This window comes from Hemicordylus capensis, chromosome 1, assembly GCF_027244095.1.
Source record: "Hemicordylus capensis ecotype Gifberg chromosome 1, rHemCap1.1.pri, whole genome shotgun sequence".
NCBI classification, from domain to species: domain Eukaryota; kingdom Metazoa; phylum Chordata; class Lepidosauria; order Squamata; family Cordylidae; genus Hemicordylus; species Hemicordylus capensis.
In genome coordinates, this window is record NC_069657.1 from 23,402,536 (window position 1) to 23,426,305 (window position 23,770).

The 23,770-nt window shown below is 40.5% G+C and overlaps 1 protein-coding gene across 4 annotated transcripts in view; it reads right to left on the reverse strand.

Moving 5' to 3' along the window:
• The window catches only part of PPP2R5C (protein phosphatase 2 regulatory subunit B'gamma), a 141,472-nt gene that overhangs the window by 111,052 nt on the left and 6,650 nt on the right, over positions 1-23,770 (reverse strand). For 3 of the 4 annotated variants that reach the window (XM_053271063.1, XM_053271054.1, XM_053271044.1), the window contains exon 3: positions 10,576-10,735. The exons of the other annotated variant lie outside the window; for it this stretch is intronic. In XM_053271063.1, the coding sequence (XP_053127038.1) occupies positions 10,576-10,735 (160 nt within the window). The remainder of the gene's footprint in view (positions 1-10,575; positions 10,736-23,770) is intronic. 4 annotated transcript variants of the gene reach the window in all.

The window sequence follows — 23,770 nt, forward strand, 5'->3', positions numbered from 1 at the left end:
GAGGCCTATTTACATGTCCCCATCCACCCTCAAGACAGAAGATACCTCCAATTCTATTATGATGGACCTCACTTTCAATACTGGGCCCTCCCCTTTGGTCTATCGGCTGCTCTGTGACTGTTCACCAAGATCATGGCAGCACTTGTGGCACACTTGAGGACCAAAAGGGTTCATTTGCATCCTTATCTAGAAAATGTCCTGATCAGATTGCCGTCCGTCCAGAACAGCCAAAGGATGTTCAAGACATCCTGTCTTGTCTACAGGAGTGCGGATCCATTGTAAATTACTAGTTCTAGGGCAGATACCTGGGATTTCCCCCCATCCTCCAGGAGATTCAGGTGCATTAAGAGTGCAATTGTTCTTTGACTCTGTTCCGTTTAATACAGTGTTGAAGATTGTGTCACATGCATCAGAGCATGTTTGTTTCAGGGCTTTGAAAACTAGAGTCCTCGGGGGTGGATCCTCCAATGGGGCTCTGTGAGCTCAAAGTTATTGGCCCTGTCTCTGGGCAGTTAGTTAGGAGGATCAACCCATCAGTCAAGAGGATACACTCCCTACCACTGAGGAGAATAACCCTTCAGGTAAGTGCCAATGCACCAATCTACCTCAGAGACACGAGTTAAATCATTCAAGTGTAATGGTTGCCCTTTATTTTCTATATATTTCTCAGTCCTGGGGGTGGAATGCGCTATCACAGCACAGCCAATATGGCTGTTGCCTGTTTTCTGATTTTAGATTGTGAGCCCTTTGAGGACAGGGAGCAATTTTATCTATCTATTTGTAGATGAATTTTATTCATCTATTTATATCCATTTTGAGGATACCATGTACAGCCAGGAAAAACAAATGGATCATAGAACAAATCAATCCAGAATTTTCACTTGAGGCACAAATGACCAGGCTCAAACTATCATACTTTGGTCATATTATGTGAAGACCCAGCTCCCTTGAGAAGTCCATAATGCTGTGAAAAGTTGAAGGAAAGAGAAGAGGAGGACAACCAGCAGCAGCAAAGTGGATGGACTCGATTATGACAGAATGAATGCACCACCAAGACCTCTACAAGGCCAAGTTGAAGATGGTCATCTTTCTCTCTATACACCCCCCCCCAACCAGATGGTGACCTATCAGTGGGCAAGCTTTTGCACAATGAGTTATTTATGTGTAGAGAAATCAAGTGTGCTGGTAAAGGTTTTTAATTATTTGAACTAATCATCAAGTTAAAAGCTTCCAAGTAACAAGAGACTAAAATAGGACAGAGTTCAGTAGAGGTCAGAAACTACAGACATACAATTTAGAGTAAAAAATACATCAAGCAAACCACACAGTATATTGCATGACCTTGTTTTTGTCAATTTCCCAGACTTACTAGGCAACTACTTCTACTGGTTTAGTAGGACAATGTCTCACATAGTAGCCATATTAAAAACTGGTCAGTTTGCAAGTGCAAGTCTCTGGTATGGAATACTCATTACAAAATCACTGAAGAGAGAGTGGGAATGAGAATCTCATTACTGAATGTTTGTACATTTTATTATATTATATAACTTGTTCAATTATACTTATATCTCCATAATTTGTTATGACCCCTAGTTGAGATTCGTTAGACCCATAAACATTAGCAGTATAGCCCCTACACACAACTTACTGAATAATCTTTCATCAAGAATACATGTTGCAAATTGCTCTGCTCTTCCCCTCCCTCACCACATCGGACAGCATTAAAAAAGACTAAGGCTTGAAATGATGACATCCTACAACCCAACTTATTTATACTTACTCCAGAAAAGCATCAGCTTAGGACATACTAGCCTCATATGTTTGTAGGCAGCACAATTTTCTCTTATTTTGGCGTAGTCAGAACTGATGAAGGTAACTTGGTCACAGCATTTATTTAAAATATTTATACCCCTTGGACTTGGGTAAGTAGTACAGCAGAAGTTATCAGCAGCAGCTGTAATGCTTGGCATTTTCCACCCAAATGAGATACATTTAAGTTGATGTCTTGCAATATAATCCACCATCACTAGTGTCTGTCTCAATGTAGTGTTGTGGGAAATTCATTCCTATGCTCAAGTTCCACCACCCATTACATACATGGTTCTTCGTTGCACGGAACATGGGCCACCGATGGCCTGCACAGATCCCAGTGGTGGTGGCCCCTGGCTTGTCCCTCCTCCTGCTCCTGCCACCTCTAGTCCCCTTGGCCATCACACATGCTGTCTCTCTCTTGCTTCTCTCCTCCTCCTGCCCTGCATGTGCCACTGCTGCTGCAGTCACTGCATTGACCTGCTCTCTCTCTCTCTATCCCCCCCCCTCCTGCACCCCGTGCATGTTCTCTCCTGCCACTGCCACCATACTAGCCCATGCTCTTGCACCCCTCCCCCCTGAGCTTTCTCTCTCTCCTTCCTGCCACTGAGGCTAGAGCCACTGCCTTCTCCCATGGAATGAGCCCACTCGGCATATAGCCTCCACTGTAAAAATAGTGAAGATCACTGACCCATGACATTCATCCTCAATCAATCAATCACTCTGGGTGCTTCTGCAGTTCTCTTTAACGTGAAAGAAGAACCTCAACTCCTCCCTATTTGGTAAGCCAGACAGACAGATGACATCTCTATAAAATTTAGAGTAAGAATGTATGCTTTTTTTTTAAAAAAAAAAAATTTAGATTAAACAAAAATTGTTTTTCATGTAAAATCTCCAGGAGAACCATGCTTCATGAGCTATATTCAGTGTATTTTGTAAGTGTGCTTTGGAAAACGATCTAATCTGCAGAATACTAATGTTCCTTTTATCACTATCTTTATTTCAAGCAACCTTAAGAAAAACACAAAACAGTTACAGCTTAAGTTTATATTGGAATTAAAGCTAATCATAGGATAGACTGGCGGAGGGAGTGGGGGAGGACAGTATCAAAACTTCATTCTCACTTTGATTCATGTTCTCATTTCAAAGATTAAAGAAAACTGTGGAAGAGGTGACAGAGGATCATCTTTCCAGGAAGCCACATTTTAAACTATGTTTCAATAAGTCTTCCAGAGTTCCATAGTGGGTAAATTATCTTTGATTTTTAAGGGAGACAGATTGGCAGTTTTCTTTAAAAAAAAAAAAGAATCAGGCAGAGCAACTGCAGTCTTGAAACTAAAGCAAAATATAGTCAACTAGCAGTGATAAAACAAAACTGATAAAATCCACTTGTGGCACTCCACATGCCTCAGAATTTTGTTTCTGAAATCACAAGTTTCAGAAATGTTGTTAGATATTCTTCCATGTATTAGTATTTGATTTATTAGAAGCAAGGGATTTCACCAAACCTCCTCACAACTCCATGCATGCTAATAGCTTCGTCAATATACTCCATTCTGGAAACTCAAATCCATTTTCTTGTTACTTTCTAAAGATTCTTCTCACTAAAACTTAAAATGCATGCTGATCAGCATGCACTGCAGGCTCTTTAACAAAAAGTTAAGCAGAATATCAGTCATTGGTATGTCACATGCAGCTATTCTAGTCCAAACACACCAGAGAATTCTGCTCAGCACTCCATGGGTTGCCTGTAGGTGCAGAGGCTGAAATAAAGTCAATAGAAGCTGTTAAGCCCATGGGCACAAATGCCAAATTGTTAATGGAGGCCTACCTTGATACAAACCTCTATGAAAGGTGCATCCATTGTCCAAGGCCTGAAGTTAAAAAGGGCAAGACAGAATTCTATGGGAGGGAAAAAGAGAACTGCTCTTAAGTATAACACAGACATTTTGAAGCCCACTGTGTTATTTTTAAAAAGAAATCAACGAGAGCTTGTTTTTCTCCTACAGGTTAACTGGCTTTCAAAATATTATGACTTCCTTAAAATTCAACTTGGGAAAAAGCTTTTACAATGCCAGCATCACATATCTATACACATATTACACTAAGGTCATATGTGGCAAGCTCTGCCCACACAGCAATAAGCACATGCGTGGCGAGAGAGAGCTGGGGCAGCATTATGGCGGCAGCTGCCGAGCACCTTCATGGCAATTTGGCATTGGGAGCTTAAACACTTCGCCCGCACTCGGCCAAGGAACAGCATGAGGGTGGCAGCAGCGGGAGGGCAACAATGGCGAGGAGGGAGAAGGCAGGAGATGGGCTGAGGCGGACAATTGCTGCTGAGGAAGAGCAGAAGCCAAGGGGAGGGGTCAGAGTCTGGGAGATCTAGGGCACAGATGTTTTGTGCTGGGCCAGTTAGTTACTTCTATTTCAGCTGAACAACTCCCCCCGCCCCCAATTCAAATAGGCATAGTTCTGACATTTTATTCCATGAAGCAGGTTTGGTCTGGCACAAAGTGGGATAGGGGCTTCCCATGGTAAAAGTCTGAGAAAAGCTATTTGCCTCAGGCATTAATAGCTTTGCCTGAGAAAAACTATTAATGCCTTGCTTAAGGCATTAATCTCTTAGCTAATCGTTTTCTATTACCACAACTGTTTCATTACACAATTGTAGAAAGTTCCATATATTTAAGTCTTAACTTTATTTCAGACTATGGTTATCGGAAGATGAGAGATATCTATAGTTCCCAAATAATAAATTCTACATAGCAACCCTAGTATTTACAACCCAGACCCAGGTTCAAGACCTAGCTCTACCAAAATCAGTATGGCCTTGTATAAGTTTTCAATTCAGTTCCCCACACGAGAAGTGAGAGTACTGGTGACCCAAGTCCGGGGTTCTTGCAAAAGCCACTCAAGGATGACTCTAAAAATACTTTGCAAACATTAACAGCAATCTGAACTTAATACTTTTGAATACCTCACTTATATTTTTATTTTGTACTATTATATTATACTATTTCTAAAGTTATTCAAGGTATTCCAGTTTCTCTTGTAAAAGCCAAAATATGAAAGTCTAACAAAAAAAGTCTAGCAAAAACAAGTCCCACAAAGACTTCTACTTTTAAAGCATTAAGGAAGCATGAGATGAGATAAATAGCCCAGGTCCAAATAGTTATGAGGTATTCTGTAAGAGAATGTTAGTCACATGAGAAAGTCCAGGCCTATTTCTCAGTTCTGAATGCATACAAGATTTGAAGATGTTCATTCTGAAGACACTAGACATGGATGGACTGCAAGTGTCCCAGCATTCCTGTAAAGACCCATGTGGCCTGTACTTTTAATCCCCACCCTGCACCTCACCCAAAGTGAAAGCTGATATTGACCTGCTGTCTGGAGGTAGTTTTTCCACAGGAAACTGCACTGACCACAGCTACCTATTATTGGCAAAATGTGATTAGCTAACAAAGAGTTACACATCAGGATCAAATGCTGTACCCACTAGATGGCACACATTCAAAAGATTTTATAATATAGCTATCAAAAAGTAGTTTGACAAAGCAAAATGGGGCCCATTTTTTTTAAACAGTTTCAGCATCATGAACAATTGCCCAGAGTACCAACTGCATGCTTAAATGAAATGAACTATAAATTTCATATATGTACAGAAAATTCAGGAACCTTTAATAACTTATTTGTGGATTAGATCTTGTATTTATGCTGTAAAGAAAGAACACAGTACTGGATCTGCAGGAGCTTGTGGCTGGGAAATCACGAGTAATAAGTATTGATGCAGTATAGTACAAAAAGAGGGTGTTTTTCAGCACACTGGGTAAATCCCAACCAAAATCCCACCAATTAAAACCTTTTAAGTTATTATCAGGGCAAAATCCACAAGTGTTAGCTCATTCATTCTCTCACACACACACACCCACCCACACACCCACACACACACCCATAAATCAAAGCAAGCACTATTCAAAAGCCTTGCATTGTTCAAGCAATCTATTGCCTGATCAGTTTAGCTTCATCCCCAAAATAAAAAAGCATGACTAAAAATGCCCCTGTCCCCACAAACATTTTCACATCTTCTGCCTTTCTAATGCTACAATCCCATGCACATTTACCCAGGAGTAAGCTTCACTGATTCAGTGGGCCATACTTCCAAGTAAACCTATGGTAGAATTGTTCTGCATGAATATCTCCACAATACATAAGGCAAAGTAACGTTGCACTGTCAAGTCAGTGTTGACTCCTAGCAACCCCAGAGCCATGTGGTTTTTTTGGTAGAATACAGGAGGGGTTTACTACAGGTTGAGTATCCCTTATCCGAACTGCTTGGGACCAGAAATGTTCCGGATTTCAGACTTTTCCAGATTTGGGAATATTTGCATATTGATAATGAGATATCTTGGACATGGGATCCAAGTCTAAACACGAAAGGTTACTGTACACTGTATTTTATTTTTTAAGGTTTTATTTAAAGTATAAAATGAATAAGCATTGAATTTACGATAACTACAGGTAGCTGTAAATGTAATGAAAACTAAGCTGCAATTAGTTGGTGCTGTAGGAACATGCTGTGGTGGTTTCTGGATTTTGGAGCATTCCGGATGTCCAGGTTAGGGATACTAATCTCCCGCGCAGAATGGAGATGCCTTTCAGCATCTTCCTATATCGCTGCTGCCCAATATAGTTGTTTCCCATAGTCTGGGAAACATAACAGGAGGGATTCAAATCAGCAACCTCTTGCTCCCTAGACAAGTTATTTCCCAGCTACACCATTAGGGAGCTCCCCAATATATACAAAACCTCAAAACCAGAAATACCGTAGGTATGTTATTTAATAGTATTATTAATATGCATATCCCAACTGTTACACAACTGCATGACAGAATATTTTTATTCTTCCACAAATAACACATGGCTTTGTTTTAAAGATTATATTTTGTGTCTGCATGGATTTTATCTAAGTTAAGAACAAGAGGATTTGCATTCTATTTTGAAGGGCCTACTCAGAATCAGGGTAGTTTACACTTTGCACAAAGAGACCCAGGCTCTCAAACTAGGAACATTATATGACTAGCTTTATTTTAACTTGTACATATTTTTTCTAAATACAGTAAGCGAATTTTGCAAAATTTGTGATTAAAGAAAAATACAAGGAGCATTATGGCAGCAAGCAGTCTCAACTTATTGGTAGGCAAGAAACAGCAGGAACATATGGGGATAAGAAATATGATGGTACCACGAGGTTAGAAATAGGCAGCCATGTGGACAAAAGTCCCTGCCCTAGAACAATGAAGCTTTTGTGCACTGCAAACACTATTTGCTACCCAAATTACCATAAGTGACGTGAGAAGGCTCATGGGTTCTTGGAAAACCATATTCTAGGCACAGAATTGCAAATGACAAAGAGGTCCCATAGCACAACCACAATCACCTGTTTCTCATACTTTATGTTAGTGAGATACTTTAGCTTGATAACAAAGACAAGTGCATATACCAACCACCTGACAATACTTAAAAATCAAACCCAAAGAAATTCAGTGCTCTACTTGAGATCAGTAGCTCTAAATCTAACCAGAGCTTTCCCAATATGGCTTGCTTAAGATTACAATAGCAAATATGTGCTGCTTACTTGGCCCACATGAAGCTCCAGCCAAAGCAACAACAACAAAACCCCCAACATTTATATACCGCTTTTCAACAAAGGTTTCCAAAGCGGTTTATATGGATAAATAAATAAAATGGATCCCTGTCCCCAAAGGGCTCACTATATAAAAAGAAACTTAAGTTAGACATCAGCAGCAGTCACTGGAGGTATTACACTGGGAGTGAAAGGGTCAGTTATTCTCTCCCTGCTAAATAAAGAGAACCACTACATTAAAAAGGTGCCTCTTTGTCCAGTTAGCAGGGGCAGACCTTTTGGACTTTCCCTATGGGAAAAGTACACTTCCCAGCACTTCATGCACACCTTCCCAGACATTGCTGGGGCTCAATTTCTCTTAGAGGAGCTCCACTGGAGCTGGGAGAAGTACAGCACTGTGCAGAGGTGACTGGTGGGGAATGATCACCTCTATATGGTACCATGAAGGCTGTGCGGAGTTTTTGGTTTTGGCCAAAGCTTCGTACAGACTACTGTCTACCTTTGTCAGACTAGGATACAGTGCCACAGGATCATATACTTCCTCCTCATCCCAGGCACAACTTTCCCAGGTTCACCTTCAGTGCAGTTATATGCATTATATCTGCAATGACATTTACCAGTGTTACTGCTAACTAGGGCTCCCTATTAACATGGATTTGAAACCAACTTCAGACCCTAGTTTCAAATCCAGCAGAGAGGGGATGTTTGACCCCACAGACTCTTAAACAGACCAGTCCTGCCTGTTAACTGAAGTTAAGAAATAACCACTGTTACTGTGTTTACCTGAATCCAAGTCCCCCCCGCCCCCAAGTTCTTTGATGGTAGAAATTAGGGGGCCATCTTAAATTGAGAGTCCTCTTCCTTTTGGATAAATATAGGTATAACTTGTATTTAACTTTAACCGCCCTGAGCCATTTTGGAAGGGCGGTATAAAAATCAAACAACTAAATAACTAAATTAATATAAACTGCAAACTACAGTTCACCATAGTTCTCTAGTGGAGAATTCTGAGCCTCTTACTCAAACTCAACTGATATAAATCCAATAAACCAGGGCTGCTCAATTTCAGCCTTCCTGCAGATGCTAGACTACAACTCCCACCATCCTTGACTACTGGCCATTGTAGCTGGCGATGATGGAGTTGTAGTCAAAAAACAGCTGGAGGGGCAAAGTTGAGCCCTGCAATGAACCTTCATATAGTAAGCATGTGCAGGCAAAAGAACTGTAAAATTTGGTAATATGTGGCCCCAAGGGCTTCTTGTCAGGAATGCAGAAAGCCATACCCCAAGAGTAAAATATAGTATCCAAGTCTTCCCAAAAGTCAAAACACTAGAATTATGAATAAGTCAGTCAATAACTTATTACTGAATTGCAAACTGCAAAACAATACTCTTAGGTATTTAACAACTACCTTGCATAATCAAAAATATTACCATTAAATTATGTATAGTTTCTAGGAAGCAGGAGCATTTGTAGAACAAAAAGCTTAAGACCCTTTTCTAGGCCTCATCCTAGGGTAAACAACGCTTGGGCCACAATTCAATGAGCAAATAATTTGGACTGGATCCTAACCTGTTCAAACAGAATGAAACTCATGCAAAAGATCTTCTCTATTCCCTCATAACCACAGCAGCTCCCTGATCCCCTCTGAAAAGCCTCTCGAGAGTCAAGGGACCTTGGGAAGGGGTGGGTGAGTGTACTGAGAAATGGGGTGCAGGCATCCTTTCTTCTGCAGCCCCTCATATCCCATTCCACCCCCTTCCAACCATAAGATGCTTTTTGTGGTGACTATGGGGAGAAAGGGCAGGGAAGATCCTTTCCATAAACATGGAAAGGATCTTTGCTGCTCTAGTACAAGTTAGAATCCTATCCTATGAAGATCCACCAACATACAGGGGCGTATCTAGGGTGGGGCAGGCAGGGCACGTGCCCCGGGCGCCACTTGAAGGGGGGCGCCATTTCTTAAAATTATTATTTTTTTAAGAAGGCTGCCAAAAACAAAATGGCCACTGCGCATGCTCAAATGGCCTCTGTGAGGCCCTAGGCCATACCAGGTCTCACAGAGGCCATTTGAGCATTCATGGTGGCCATTTTGTTTTCAGCTGCAATTTTTTGGAAAAAAATTATTTTAACAAATGGCCACTGCACATGCTTAAATGGTCCCTGTGAGGCCCTAGAAGCCAGCAGGGGGGAGGGGAACCTTTGCAGACCCCCCCCCAGCCTTTAGGAAGCCCCCCCAAAGGGGCTACAGGTAATTTTAAATAAATAAATAAATAAATAAATAAATAAATAAATACATACATACATATATATCACTGTACACATATTCGGATATGTGACTTGTATGTGACCTTCAGACTTGTATTTTTCCACTGATATTATGGTAAAGTTATCTGAAAGATGGGTGTCAGATGTTTGGACAGGGGGCACAATTTCAATGCTTGCCCTAGGCGCTATTTTCCCTAGATACGCCTCTGCCAACTTAAGTTAGGATCCTATCCCCATGAGCACAATTAAGGCTTTGCAATTATTGGAATGGCTCAACTCATCCATAGCCAATGAGGATTGATAGCATACCATTTCTGCAATCACAGCCAGTATCTACTGTAATATCCCATCAGTTTTTACTTTCTAAACCTGCTTGCACTCATACCACTAACTAAAGCTCATGCAGTTCAACAGCAGATATTTCCCAAAACATGATATTTGTTGAGTGAGACCCAAGAAGGTTTTCCCCTAATATTGGCCCAAACAATCACCACAGCACAATATGATTACATATATTTGAGGATGTAATCTTCTGCTAATGTTCCAAGACCACAATCCAGAGCACTATCTGGAGAGAGGCATGAGCAGCAGAGCCTCTGGCTTTTTTATCCCCCACCCCATTCTACAGCACTTTAGTGCACAGCTTGATAAGTCACTTTTGAAAACTGGTTGTGTTTAAGAAGTGCTCTGTGATGCAGTGTGAGAACTCGCTCTTGGGGGGGGGGAATTGAGCAGCTCTGCTGTGCATGCCTAAACAAAGCCTCTAAAACACAGCCTGAAGTTGCCCCCTCTTGTAGTACTAGCATGCTTTTATGACAACGTTCACTGAAAGAAACGTAGTGTAATACCTTTCAAAGCTGACAGTTTTTGGAGTTCTCTGTTATTGCTAAGACTAAACCTTGAAGAACTCTGCCGCCTTTCTTTCTTCACTACAGTCTGTGTAGCAGGTACTTTGATTTTAGAAAGAGGTGCTGTAGGTGGGATGGTGTTTGATTTTTTGCTTGTGACCTGTTTAAACAAAGAGGAGAAGAGCAAAGCATAATTAGGCTTCTTAAACAAAATATAAGCAGGAAGTGGTAATTTCTTCTTTCAGAACCACCACTGCTTATTGTCAAGGTTTGTTTTGTCATGTACTGTGCATAAACCTACACTGAAAACCCCCAAAGAGGACAAGTGAATAAAGGCAGAAGACAGGAAGTTTTAACACACTGTTAAAAAAACTGCTACAGACACACATCCCAGGATGCAAAAAGTAAACATCCCTCAAGAGAGATACCAATGATTGTTCCTTTTGCTCCAGGAATGCTATAAAAGGTGTACTTAATGAAGCATGCATTTTTTATATTTTTCTTTAAGTCCATATCTGTTTGACAAAACCACCATTACAAATAAACCATTATGCATGTCTGATTAATAAAGGCCCCTTTCAATGTTTAATTTTCCTATTCACATTTCAAAGTAGCATGTAGAAAAGCAAATAAAGAAGCTGCCAGATATGTTCCTTTAACATTTGTATGGTCCAACTGATATAAGATGTATGGACTTTGGAGAAAAGGTAGAAACTGTGGTTGAGCAGCAGAAATAAGAGTTTGGTTTGCTACTCATGTAAGATTTGGACATTAATTGCCCAAATAATTTCTTTAGAAATAGTTGTATTGTCCCCATGTGATAATGTTCTGTTAGCTCCACACAGAGTTTTCAGTTCCCGAGAAAATTACTTTGTTTACAACAGTCTTGAATCTACTTTAGTCCCCTTCATTTTAATAGGGAGAAAACTGTAAATTCAACTGTGTATCCTAAATGCAGATACAGCCCAATGTCTACTAGTATTTTTTTCCTTGAACAGAGGTTTATGGATTAGATTGGGATTTTACTTTCACATTCAATGCATGCAGTGTAGCCATGTAAATTCTTTGGGTTGGATTAGAATGTATACTATATTTCCTAAAGCGACAAAAGTTGTTTTAAACTTTGGGACAAAGTAGGCTACAAGTGTGCAAGATGAACTGAGTGTTTATTTTTCTTGCAATAGACAACAGTTTTCCCACCAAAAAGCTACTAGCTTTCCACTGTCAAAACGTGGGCCAGTTGTTTGCTACAAGCTTCTAAGGTACAGATAAATGGCCAGTTTTATTTACTCTGCCCTCTAATGGCCCCCCAAATATTTTAATCAAGGTGGCACACAGCCTGGCACAGTTTTAAGGAGAAGTTATTTGTGAAGGTTGTACAAGAGAGAGATTCCACACCTAAATGTTACAGCGTTCTTCACCTTTTGTATAGAGTGCCCTAACCAAAAGCTATTCAGGAAAGCAACAAAGGTTATTTTCAAGGTTTACCATCTTACACTTTCACACATGCTCCAGAAAGACAAAAGGACCAGCCTAGAAGTCTATTTTTATAGGATCTTTTGGGGAGTATGTGTCATTCCTCAGACCATTCCCTCACACACATTCAATAATCTCAAATTTTCTAAGCACCTATGTTGTGAAGGCTTACAGCTAGGCAGCAGTGAAACTACAAAGCCTCATCCCCAGGCAAGGGGCATTGGCTCAGGAAATGCATTTCCATCTCCCAGACCAATGTCTACCACAGGATAACCACTGAGAATTTGGATACTGATAATTAACAGTTTGATAATTTGCAAGCAAAGTCAACTATCTACAACTGTATATCACCACCTCCAGTTTTGTCTTTTGTAGCAGTATTGAGACCCAGAGTTTAATACAGACAATAGTTTAGGAAGCTCTGATCTGTAGAAAGATTTTTTCCAGTCAGTGCTACTGCTTACCAAAAACTGTGCATCCAATCACAACATACAGTTGTGTGTCTCGTCAATTTCAGATTTGGAACCATCTTGAAAGAAAAAGGTATCAATGTAAAGATGGTGGCTCTTTTTTGCTTGTTTGCTATATTTTACGCCATTACAGATCATTTGACAATATGGTGTCATTTCTGAGATTGTTGAGGCAGAAGATCTGTGAACATTAAAGTTAATTTTAGAATATTTAAGATGTACTAGCACCCAATTTTCCTTTTCAAGAGTGCAGTGAAGACACTATCCCATAAGGTCGCCAGATGGATCTCAGATAGAAGGTGGCACATGCAGCAGGCCTTCCTTCTAAATTGTTATGGGCTGGGCAGATTACATGATGGTAAGGCAGTTGTTCAGGTGTCTTAGTCCCAAGCCATTTAGGACTTTAAACATAATTATCAGGACCGTGAATAGTGTCCAGAAACAAACTTGTTACCAGTGTAGCTTGCAAAGGATGGATGTCACCAAAAGGAAGGATGGTCCACAAGATTCTTGTCTTTGCATTTCAGACCAGATGAAGTTTTTAAAGGGTCTTCTAAGGGCAAATTCATATACAGTAATTAAGTCTAGATGCAATGAAGACAAGAATCACTCTGGCCAGATGTGAGACAACGATTATTTATTATTTCTCTATGTAAACTGCTCTGAGCCATTTTTGGAAGGGCGGTATAGAAATTGAATAAATAAAAGATAGATGCACCTGACGCACCAGTTGAAGCTAAGCAAGAGTCCACCGCAACAGACACCTGAGCACCTTGGTGCCATGCTGGATCCAGCAGCACACCTACTATTTGAGGAGCTTCAAAAGAATCTCTCCAAACTGGGTGTGTGGATGACAAAATGGCAAATACAGTTCAGTGTTGGCAAGTGTAAAGTGATGCACACTGGGACAAAAAACCCCAACTTCAAGTATACATTGATGGGATCTGAGCTGTTGGTGACTGACCAGGAGAGGGATCTTGGGGTTGTGGTGGACAGCTCGTTGAAAGTGTCGACTCAGTGTGTGACAGCTGTGAAAGAGGCCAGTTCCATGCTAGGGAAGGGGATTGAAAATAAAATTGCTAATATTATAATGCCTTTATACAAAACTATGGTGTGGCCACACCTGGAGTACTGTGTACAATTCTGGTCACCACATCTAAAAAAGGACATTGAAGAACTGGAAAAGGTACAGAAGAGGGCAACCAAGATGATCAGGGGCCTAGAGCACCTTTCTTATGAGGCAAGACTACAACACCTGGGGCCTTTTAGTTTAGAAAAAAGACAACCACAGGGAGACATGATAGAGGTCTATAAACCCATGCATGGTGTGGAGAAAGTGGAGAGAGAGAAATTCTTCTCCCTCTCCCATAACACTAGAACCAGGGGTCATCCCATGAAATTGATTGCAGGGAAATCTAGGACCAACAAACAGAAGTACTTTTTCACACAACGCATAATCAACTTGTGGAATTCTCTGCAACAAGATGTGGTGACAGCCAATAGCCTGGATGGCTTTAAGAGGGGTTTGGATAACTTCATGGAGGAGAGGTCTACCAACGGCTACTAGTCGGAGGGCTATAGGCCACCTCCAGCGTCAAAGTCAGGATGCCTCTGAGTACCAGTTGTAGGGAAGTAACAGCAGGAGAGAGGCATGCCCTCAACTCTTGCCAGTAGGCTTCCAGTGGCATCAGGTGGGCCACTGTGTGAAACAGGATGCTGGACTAGATGTACCTTGGGTCTTATCCAGCCGTGCTGTTCTTATTTGTTCTTATTTCAAGATGACAGCAACCCTATCAAAAACAGGCTGATGGAGCACTGCTGATCAGAACAGCTTTCATCTTGCCTGGATTTAATTTCAACTAGGTAGCCTGCATCTACTCTTCACTGCAATGGGTCACTGGATCTATGTAAAAGCTGAAACAACGGTATCCATCTGACATGTGTGTGTGTGTGTAGTGGGGGAGATTCCTCATAATATCTGGTGCTTTTCATATAGAGCAAGCAACACTGCTGATTCAGGTTGTAGTTTTGATGATGTATTGCAAGTTCTGGAAAATGCATCTCTGGTAATTCGGATGCTTCTCTGAATATATCACATAATCCTTAAGGCAAGAAGGCTACACTACATATCTGCTGCAGCATTTCGCCAGCTTTTGAATGAAGCATATGAAGACAACAGTGTTAAGTTTCAGTTTTGGTGGTTACAGGGATTATTCTTGAGTCATATGGAAATACAGGATGATATGCCTGAACTTAAAAGTCCTCTTGCAACTTTTCATCCATTCACTTTAGTAGTGCAATAGTCTGGGAGATCCTATGGTTTCTTCTTCTTGAGCATCACTAGGCATGCTAGCTACCAATACTAGTCCCCTGCTAACTGAGCAAAGAGGTGCCTTTTTAAAGTGGTGGTTCTCTTTATTTAGCAGGGGGAGAGCAACCAACCCTATCTATCACCGGCACAGTACCCCTCCAGTGGCTGTTGCTGGTATCTATCTTATGTTTCTTTTTGTTCGGTTGTGAGCCCTTTGGGGACAGGGACTGGGAGCCATTTTATTAGTTTGTTTATATCTATGTAAACTGTTTTGAGAACTTCTGTTGAGAAGCGGTATATAAATACTCATATTGTATTGTACCAATACATCTAAAGGATCTAGGTGATACAAAGACCAAAACTGCCAGATATCTATAATGCATCTAAATCTAGTTAATTCCTAGAACAAATTGCTTCTTGTTGCACTACTACATTTAGACTAAGCACATGAACAAAATAATGCCATAATCAAATGGTGATGAGAGATGTAATGAAAGTTGACAGAATCCTTCAGTAGGGAGACACTGGATGGTAGATAGTCCAGAGATAAGTCAACTAATTAAGAAGTTTGATAATAAGATCAACAGAGAAAGATTCCCTATAAAAAGTTAGTACAAATGAAGCTCAAGCAAGTAGTACCTGTTGAGGAACTGGTTAACAAAAGCTGCACCTTTTTTGAACTACAAGTGGGTGGGGGTGGGGACTCCACACACATCTGTTCAACATGCCAGCCAAGAATACCAGTATGACTACTGCCCCAAAATACATGAAGACAAATATTTAACTGTTCAAGGCATTTCACCACACTCAACTGCGACTTGGATATCGAAAAATTCTTCAAACACAACCATCTACTCTCCTCTTCTGCATCCTCCAGTAATAGGAGAGGTGTGTATAGGCAAACCAGAGTTGATATCACTTTAGAGGCAACACATGACCAGAATCAAAACTCTCAGATTCCTCCAACACCACAATGTATGATGGACCAGTAAGTGCTAATATTTTGAGATCACACCACAAAGACATTCCAGGATAAAATATTTTCACACTTTTAAAGGCTACATTTACAAGGGCATCATGGAAGAGTCTGCCAACTATTTGTAATAGATACATCACCTCAAATATTCAGGGAACTGCTACAGGTGCTAGAACTAAGAGGCAGGTACTTCCAGATTACGTTACAGAAGAAGTGTGGGGGGGGGGAAATTATGAGGAATTCCATCAACAAAAAGCAGCTGTTTTGGCTGTTTGGGATATTTGCTACATATTGCCGGTTGTACACCGCCCAGAGTCTTCAGAGTGGGCGGTATATTAAATGTCTCTAATAAATAAATAAATAGCATTATGTGTTCAGGTGGCAACTACTGCAGATTATTTCATTCAAGGTTGCAAGAATGCAGACACTACTGATTTGCACAAATTGTATGGGTTATGAACAGGACAATTCTTCACCTGAGAGACAAGGTAGAATTGGGTTTTTTGGGTGCGTACAGAGGGTATCAATGTAGTTGTCCTATCAACAGCCTACTACTTGTGCAGAACAATTTCTGACAAACTGTGGATAATGTTTGGAAAAAGCTAACACCACACTACAGGTAACACTATAGGAAGAGACATCAAGTTTTGGTAGGGTACTACAACTTCACAGTGTTTTAATGTTCAATAGAAAGGGGAGAACAATGGAAAGTGTGGATGTACATTCGGCAGGTTACAGCAGCATTCACATCACTCACACCCACAAAGATCAATTTGCACCACCTTATTCATTCTTGAGCAGTTTGCTATCCATCTGTGCAAAAAGGGGACAATTACCAATGAGGATGAGGCAAGACAAGAACTGTGTAAAAATGCTGTCCACGCTAAAGTCTAGCAGCCATGAGCATAGCATTAAAGCAACAAAGTGGACAGCATACCAAGGTGACAATGTTTAGAGGGCCAGCAAACAAATGCAGTCTGTGTGTTCTCTTTCTCAGCAAGTGGCAATGGTATTTGGATACCTGTCATTGCAACCAGAATGATTAAAACTCCCACAAATATGAGATGCATAATGCAAGTTTTATACTGTGATTGTAAGAGTATACAAAAAACCCTGTGACTGCAAACTATCAAGACTATTGTGTACTGTGAGATGTATACATATGGAGTTTTTACAACCAAAACTATAAACCAGAACTTTTATACATTTCCAATTATTTTAGTGCCTTCAAACTCCATATCGTGTAGCCTAGTTGTCTATTTTATGGTGTTTGCAAATATAACAGAATAATTATGTAAATATAAATAAGTCGGACTCAGAACTCACAGAACATTGTGATATGGCTGGAGGACAAAAGACAACCTCCACCTAAAGGGTCACCACTACTATAATGCTGCTCTACTAGATTTGGAAAAGGTGCACTTTCCAAGATGACTCTACATTCAAGTTTAAATGTTGCTTGAATGGCATGGGGGCATGTGTGTACCCCCACAAAAAAAACCCAAACCCATTGAGAAGGAATCCATCAATTTGGTAAGACGGTGCACATGGCTCACTCTGGATTTTCTCACTGATATCTTTCTCAGACAGCACAACTACCGCTAAGGTGAAGATAGATATCTTCACCTTTCATGCAAATAAAGAAGACTAGCTGGGGAGTTTCTCAGTCAAGCCAGAAACACAAGCACCTCTACTGTTTGTCTGGTGGAATCACCAAAATGTACACAAGGCAATGTGCCACAAGTTTGTTGATGAAAATAGCTGAAGCCACATTTCTGACATAGTTGTTTTCCACATCATTCACAGTGCTATTGTAAGTGATACATGTACTGATTCAAATCAGCAAATACCTGCAAGTACAATACAAAGACTGTACTGATCTTTGTTTTTATGGCTTCTTGTCCAAACTGACTAGAAGTCGTAGCATGGGTGGCACAGTAATAGTGACTCCAAGACGCATGTGAATTTTAAGCTTCCTATACAGACATTCCAACTGCTGGAGAAGATACTGACTGTAAGTGTTCCTAGCATCATTCTATACAAGCAACAAACATGCCCATGTTTTGCATAATGATTGATTGATTGATTAAGTGCCGTCAAGTCGGTGTCGATTCTTAGTGACCACATGGATTCTCTTTTGCATAATATAGTGCTATATTACTACAATTATTTATATAACCACTTTTCAGAAGAGTGCTCAAAGTGGCTTACATAGAAAAATAAACAAAATTGTTCCCTGTCTCCAAAGAACTCACAAAATTAAAGGAAATAGAAGATATATACCAGCAACAATCACTGAAGGAATGTTGTGCTGCGATTAGACATACGACAGTTGCCTTCCCTCTGATAAATATAAGAAGAATCACCACTTTAAGTAGTATCTCTTTAAAAAGCTAATGTAAGATCCAACTTAATATAACAGAACTAGCATAAGTGCAATGGCACTCACACAAGCAACAGCTCTTTGAGTCCCCCCAGCAATTCCACTTCTGAGAGCAAGATAGCTGAAGGGACAGCAGCATATGGGGAATCCCCAAGAACAGGGGGAATCCCCAGGGACAGAATGTAAGCACCTGCTGCTACAGGAAATCTGGAGGATCTTGAACCTCACAAGTGGCTTTTGTGGGGGGAGCTGCAACAGGAAAGAAGGGGCAAAAGAGACTACTTGTGTGAGCATCACTAGTGCTTGTGCTATTTAGAATACAAGTGTATTTCTCATACAAGTGTTTATTCTGCTCATAAATAAAGAATTTTTTCAGTGCAGGTAACAAAACCAAAGCATAAGAACATCAAAATATAAAATATAACAGTATGAGCAGCAGGAGTTAAAAGATTATGGACATAAAACCAGAAGGTAAAAGGCCTGAGAAAATTAAGATCTTCACTTGGCACCAGAGAGACATAACTAGGTGAGCCTCCTCTTAGAGAGTATATTTTATAGATTGAGTTCTTAGTTGTGGTCCCTGGTTACCATCTGCTTTATCTCAGATGGTGGAGGCACCTGGAGGAGAGTGCCTCCAAAGACAATCTTGGTGTCCGGGCAGGCTTATGTGCATACAGGCAATCCTCCAGATACCCAGGTACCAAATAGCACTTACACTTACATTTATATACCGCTTTATAGCCGGAGCTCTCTAAGCGGTTTACAATGATTTAGCATATTGCCCCCAACATTCTGGGTACTCATTTTACTGACCTCGGAAGGATGGAAGGCTGAGTCAACCTTGAGCCCCTGGTCAGGATCGAACTTGTAAGCTTCTGGTTACAGGGCGGCAGTTTTACCACTGCGCCACCACCGCTTTAAAGAGAAGCACCAGCATTTTGAGTTTTGCTCAGAAACAGACCAGGAGTCAATGCAGTTCTTTAAGCACTGGTGAAATGTATTCCCAATGACAAGTCCCAGTGGGCAGCAAGTTCAATAATTTCAACCAATAGATATAAATGCAGAACAAGTAAAGCTTAAGCTGCCCTAGTGGCACAGTGACTCAAGTAATGTTGTTATAATAGCTTCCTAAAATGATCAGGAATACTACAAAATCTAGTTTAAGCAGCAGCCCTGCATAAAGAAAAGATCAAATAGTTTTAACCTATTTCTGCATCTATAGCTTTACATTATGCCCATCACAGCATGTTTTACCTCATTCTCCAAGCAAGCAATGGTGGCCTCTTTCCAACTACTCATATTCAGTCACAAAGAGCCAGACTGCACAAGGATACAGTCACAGCAATTCCCATGATCATGGAAGCAGGAAAAAGAACTTCAACAGAGGCAGAAACCACCATCTCTGTACAGCCTGGTTTATACTTTAATCACTCCACCCAATCACAGGCATGAGAACACGTTGCAGTAGCTTGCATTAAAAGTCTGTGAAGAAACCCTTAAAGTATACAATATTCCATATAGCAGATGTTTCAGCTCTCTTTAAAATAAATATTCCAACAATCTCCTTTTTCCATGCTTATATTTCCTTGCAAGTTTTACATCTGTACACTCACAGTTTAATTCTCCATTTGCCTGACAGCTGAAAAGATGATCTTTTCTGATAAGTTTCACAGACGCTAGTTTAATACAGCAGGGTGGGCCAAAAAAGGGCCTCCAAAACACCAGTACTTCTAGGCACAAGTCAATTCTAAAAACTTGTTCCAATTTAACTTTTATATTTTTATGTATACATATAGAAAAGTATGCAGTTTTCAATTTCTTCTCCATTATCAAGTATTCTTCCATGCAACCTATCAGATTGTCTTCAGCGATGGCATGTTCCCACAGATATTTGTGCTCCAGGTTCTTTCTTTATTCAATTTATATAGTGCCCTTCCAAAAATGGCTCAGGGCAGTTCACATTTAAAATTTGAACTAGATATCACTAAAAGCCAGGCTAAAAAGATAGGTCTGTAAGGCTCTCTAAAAGGAAAGAAGAGGATGACCAGCAGCAAGGTGAATGGACTCGATTACAACAGCAATGAATGCACCACTGAGAGACCTTAAAGGCCAAGTTGGAGACAGATCATCCTGGAGAGAATCTATCTATGTGGTCGCTAAGAGTCGACACCGACTTGACGGCACTTAATCAATCAATCAAAGGCCTCCAAGGAAGATAATTCTTATATCCATGGGGAGCGCGTTCCACAACCTAGGGGCGACAAATGAGAAGGCCTGATCCCAGGCCAAGATGAACGGGTGGCACCCTAAGACGGACTCCTTCTGATTATCTTAATGAGTGGCAGGGATCTTGTAGAGAAAGGTGTTGCCATTCCCCCAAAATCATACACAAATACTCCAAATCGTATATGATCCCATAACAGGTGAAGAGTATAATGGTTCTGTCATTAAAACCAGTGACGTAATTGCACTAACCACCTTTTTGTTAGAAACCATTAAGAAATATATTGCTTGCTTTCCAAGTGCAAGTTTCCATACTGAACTGCTTACTCACCTCACTGTCTCCACAATTAAGAAAGCCCCTCATAATTAATCCTGCATATATCTTTAAGTCAGCAGACGGTTGATTTTTGCCTCAGGTAAGAAAGAATTCATCACAGAGTTTCATGGACACAGTACATCTATTCAGAATGTGTTTAGAAAGTTAGTCCTACTAAGGAGGAAAATAAAAGACCACAAGTCTTCTTTGGACTGTTGTGAGTAGGGAGGATACATGATGACAGCCTGAATAGTAGTTTCACATAGTTGCAACAGCCATCTCATCTGAGGTGAGCTGATAGCAGGACCTTTTCTGTCCTTTGGAATGCCCTTCCCAAGGAGGCTTGTCTGGCACGAACTTTTCTTTTCAGTACCAGATGAAGAAGACCTTTTTAGTCATGAAGGCTTCTTAGTATGTTTTAGTTCTGATATATAGTTTTAACTCAAGTTCTCTCTGCTGCCCATCTGTTTTACTGTATCTTTTTATTTATTATAGCTTAAGTGTTTTTGTGTAAACTACTTTGAGAAATACAGTGTAAAAATGCCTTAAAACAGTTGTAGAAATGCTTTTAAAAACAGTGTAGAAAATGCCTTTAAAAAAATCAGCAGAGAATCGGTTTTCTCTTTGCAGGGGAGAAGTGCCTTCCTGTAGAGGAGTCCAAAACAAGACACAATAGGCTGCCACTGAGAACAGCAGCCCTGAGTCTCTTCTTCTCTACCAGTAACATCCACTAGCACAAAAAATACAATCAACCTTTCTGAACTGCAAGTTTCCTCAGCCATATTCCATTTAATTATCTGCTTCTTATAGGGCAGGAAGACTCACAATGCAGTGAAGTCACATATTTTGTGAATACTAGCCATTTGTGAAGCAAGAAGCAGTAGTATAAATGTGGGATTGCCATTTTTGGCAGAAGCCAAGCTCCTGCCATATCTAAGATATGTTAGTCCCATGTCCCATCTAGTCCAGCATCCTGTTTCACACAGTGGCCCATCAGACACCACTGGGAGCCTACAGGCAGGAGTTGAGGGCACACCCTCTCTCCTGCAACTCAGAGGCATCCTACCTCTGAGGCTGGAGGGGGCCTATAGCCCTCCAACTGGCATCCATTGATTGACCTCTCCTCCACAAAGTTATCCATCCAGGTTGTTGGCTCACCACATCTTGTGGCAGAGAATCCCATGATTATGCGTTGTGTGAAAAGCTCATCTACCAAAGAGCAGAGCTGTACCCTTGTCTATGAATCCATTTTCTTTCAGATCTCAGAAAGGTTGTTTGATGGTACATGCATCCATTGAGCAAGATGTTAGAAATACATTAACTATTTTATCGGTGCTTTCAGATCAGATAGAAAGCACCATGAAATCAAATAAAGGCTTATGCAGGTGCCTATAAATAAAGTATTTGTGGGTGCTGCCACTTGCGTTCCCCCTGTTCTCTGAATAATCTCTAGGCTTCACCATCTGGCATTTTTCTCAAGCACTTGGGGAAAAAAACAACCAGTACATTTCCAGATAAAAAGGTCTAAGATGTATCTTTTCAAAAATTAGCCAGAAGTATACAAAACCAAAGGTTCTGCTTAGGGATGCAGCTAAAGAACATTGGGCCAATTAAGCATAGGACACTGCCACACCTTCTGCTGGAAAGAGTATCCATTACTACTATTTCCATGTGCCACTTTCAACACACTCATTTCTTTGAATGTTCCAATTACAATCAGTGCTGAATGGATATATGCTTTAATGGTTTGCTGTCAACTGAACTGATGTTAAGGGGCAAGGAAAGAAACCAGCTTCTATGCATAGCCTTTGGCTCACTTGCTTGTGTCTGTGCTTTATCATATAAGTGCATGAGTCGGTAGTGCTGATTCTATTGTCCAGGAAGCATCCAAGTATATGGTTTCTATAAGCGCCAGTGTCCCCTAGCTATTAGGAACAGTGCAGCGAATAGTCTCTATTGTAATCATACACTTAACAAGGAATCTTTGCAGATTTTTGGATGACATCTTTAGTCACTAATGGCACTGCAAAACGTGAACTGCATGTCTCCATAAGTCTCAATAATCTCATATTAGAAACAATATCCCCAGTGTATTGATAAACAGTTTCCCCCTTTGCACATAGAAGAGAACAGATTGACACCCTGGTTAAAAATGTTTAAAACAGAATATTAAATCTATACCTACATCATCATCTTCTCACACTAAGATGTACAACCATTCTGCCAACAAGTCATGTGCTGAAGCAGTTCAGTTTCACATGATTTTAGCAGCTAAACAAAATCTGCTGTGGCTGCTAACCACAGCATATGTGCAGTTACATCCCTGTCAACACTCCAGTCTCTCTTCCTACCCTCTCCAGTAAGCAGGCTCTGCTGCTCCTTCCCTTTGTAAATAAAGGCTACATATAACAAATGCATTACAGGAAAAAAATTAATGAAGCACAACATGCTCTCTTTTTTCATTGTAGGTAAAACAATGCAGAGGAAGTTGCTCATGTACCCTTTTCATGAAAGCTTTTTTAACAGAGAAAAATATGTTTTACTCTTAGAAACTGGGAGTCACTTGTTTCTTAGAGGGAGACACCTTTTAAAGTGGTGGTTCACTTATATTTAGCAGGGAAAGAGCACCTGTTGCTTTCCAACCCCAGCACAGCATCCCTCCTGCTGGTCTCTATTTCAGGGGCGTAACTAGGTTGGAGTGGGCCCTGAGACAAGATTCTTAAATGGGCCCCCCCGCCGAGAAATTTTTTAATAATAATAATAATTTGATTTCTATACCGCCCTTCCAAAAATGGCTCAGGGCGGTTTACAAAGAGAAAAAGGTGCCTCTTTGCCCAGTTAGCAGGGGACTTTTATTCTCACATTTCTGTCCTCATTCAAAACATACAAAAAACAGATGTACAAAATTGAGCAAATGAGAAGACACTAGAAACACTAATTATTAAAATGGGCCCCTTGCTGCAGATTAGCAAAGGAGACTTTCAACCATGCAGGGTGAGCCTATGTTTGTTTTCTCAGAATTCTGAACAAATTCAGTAAA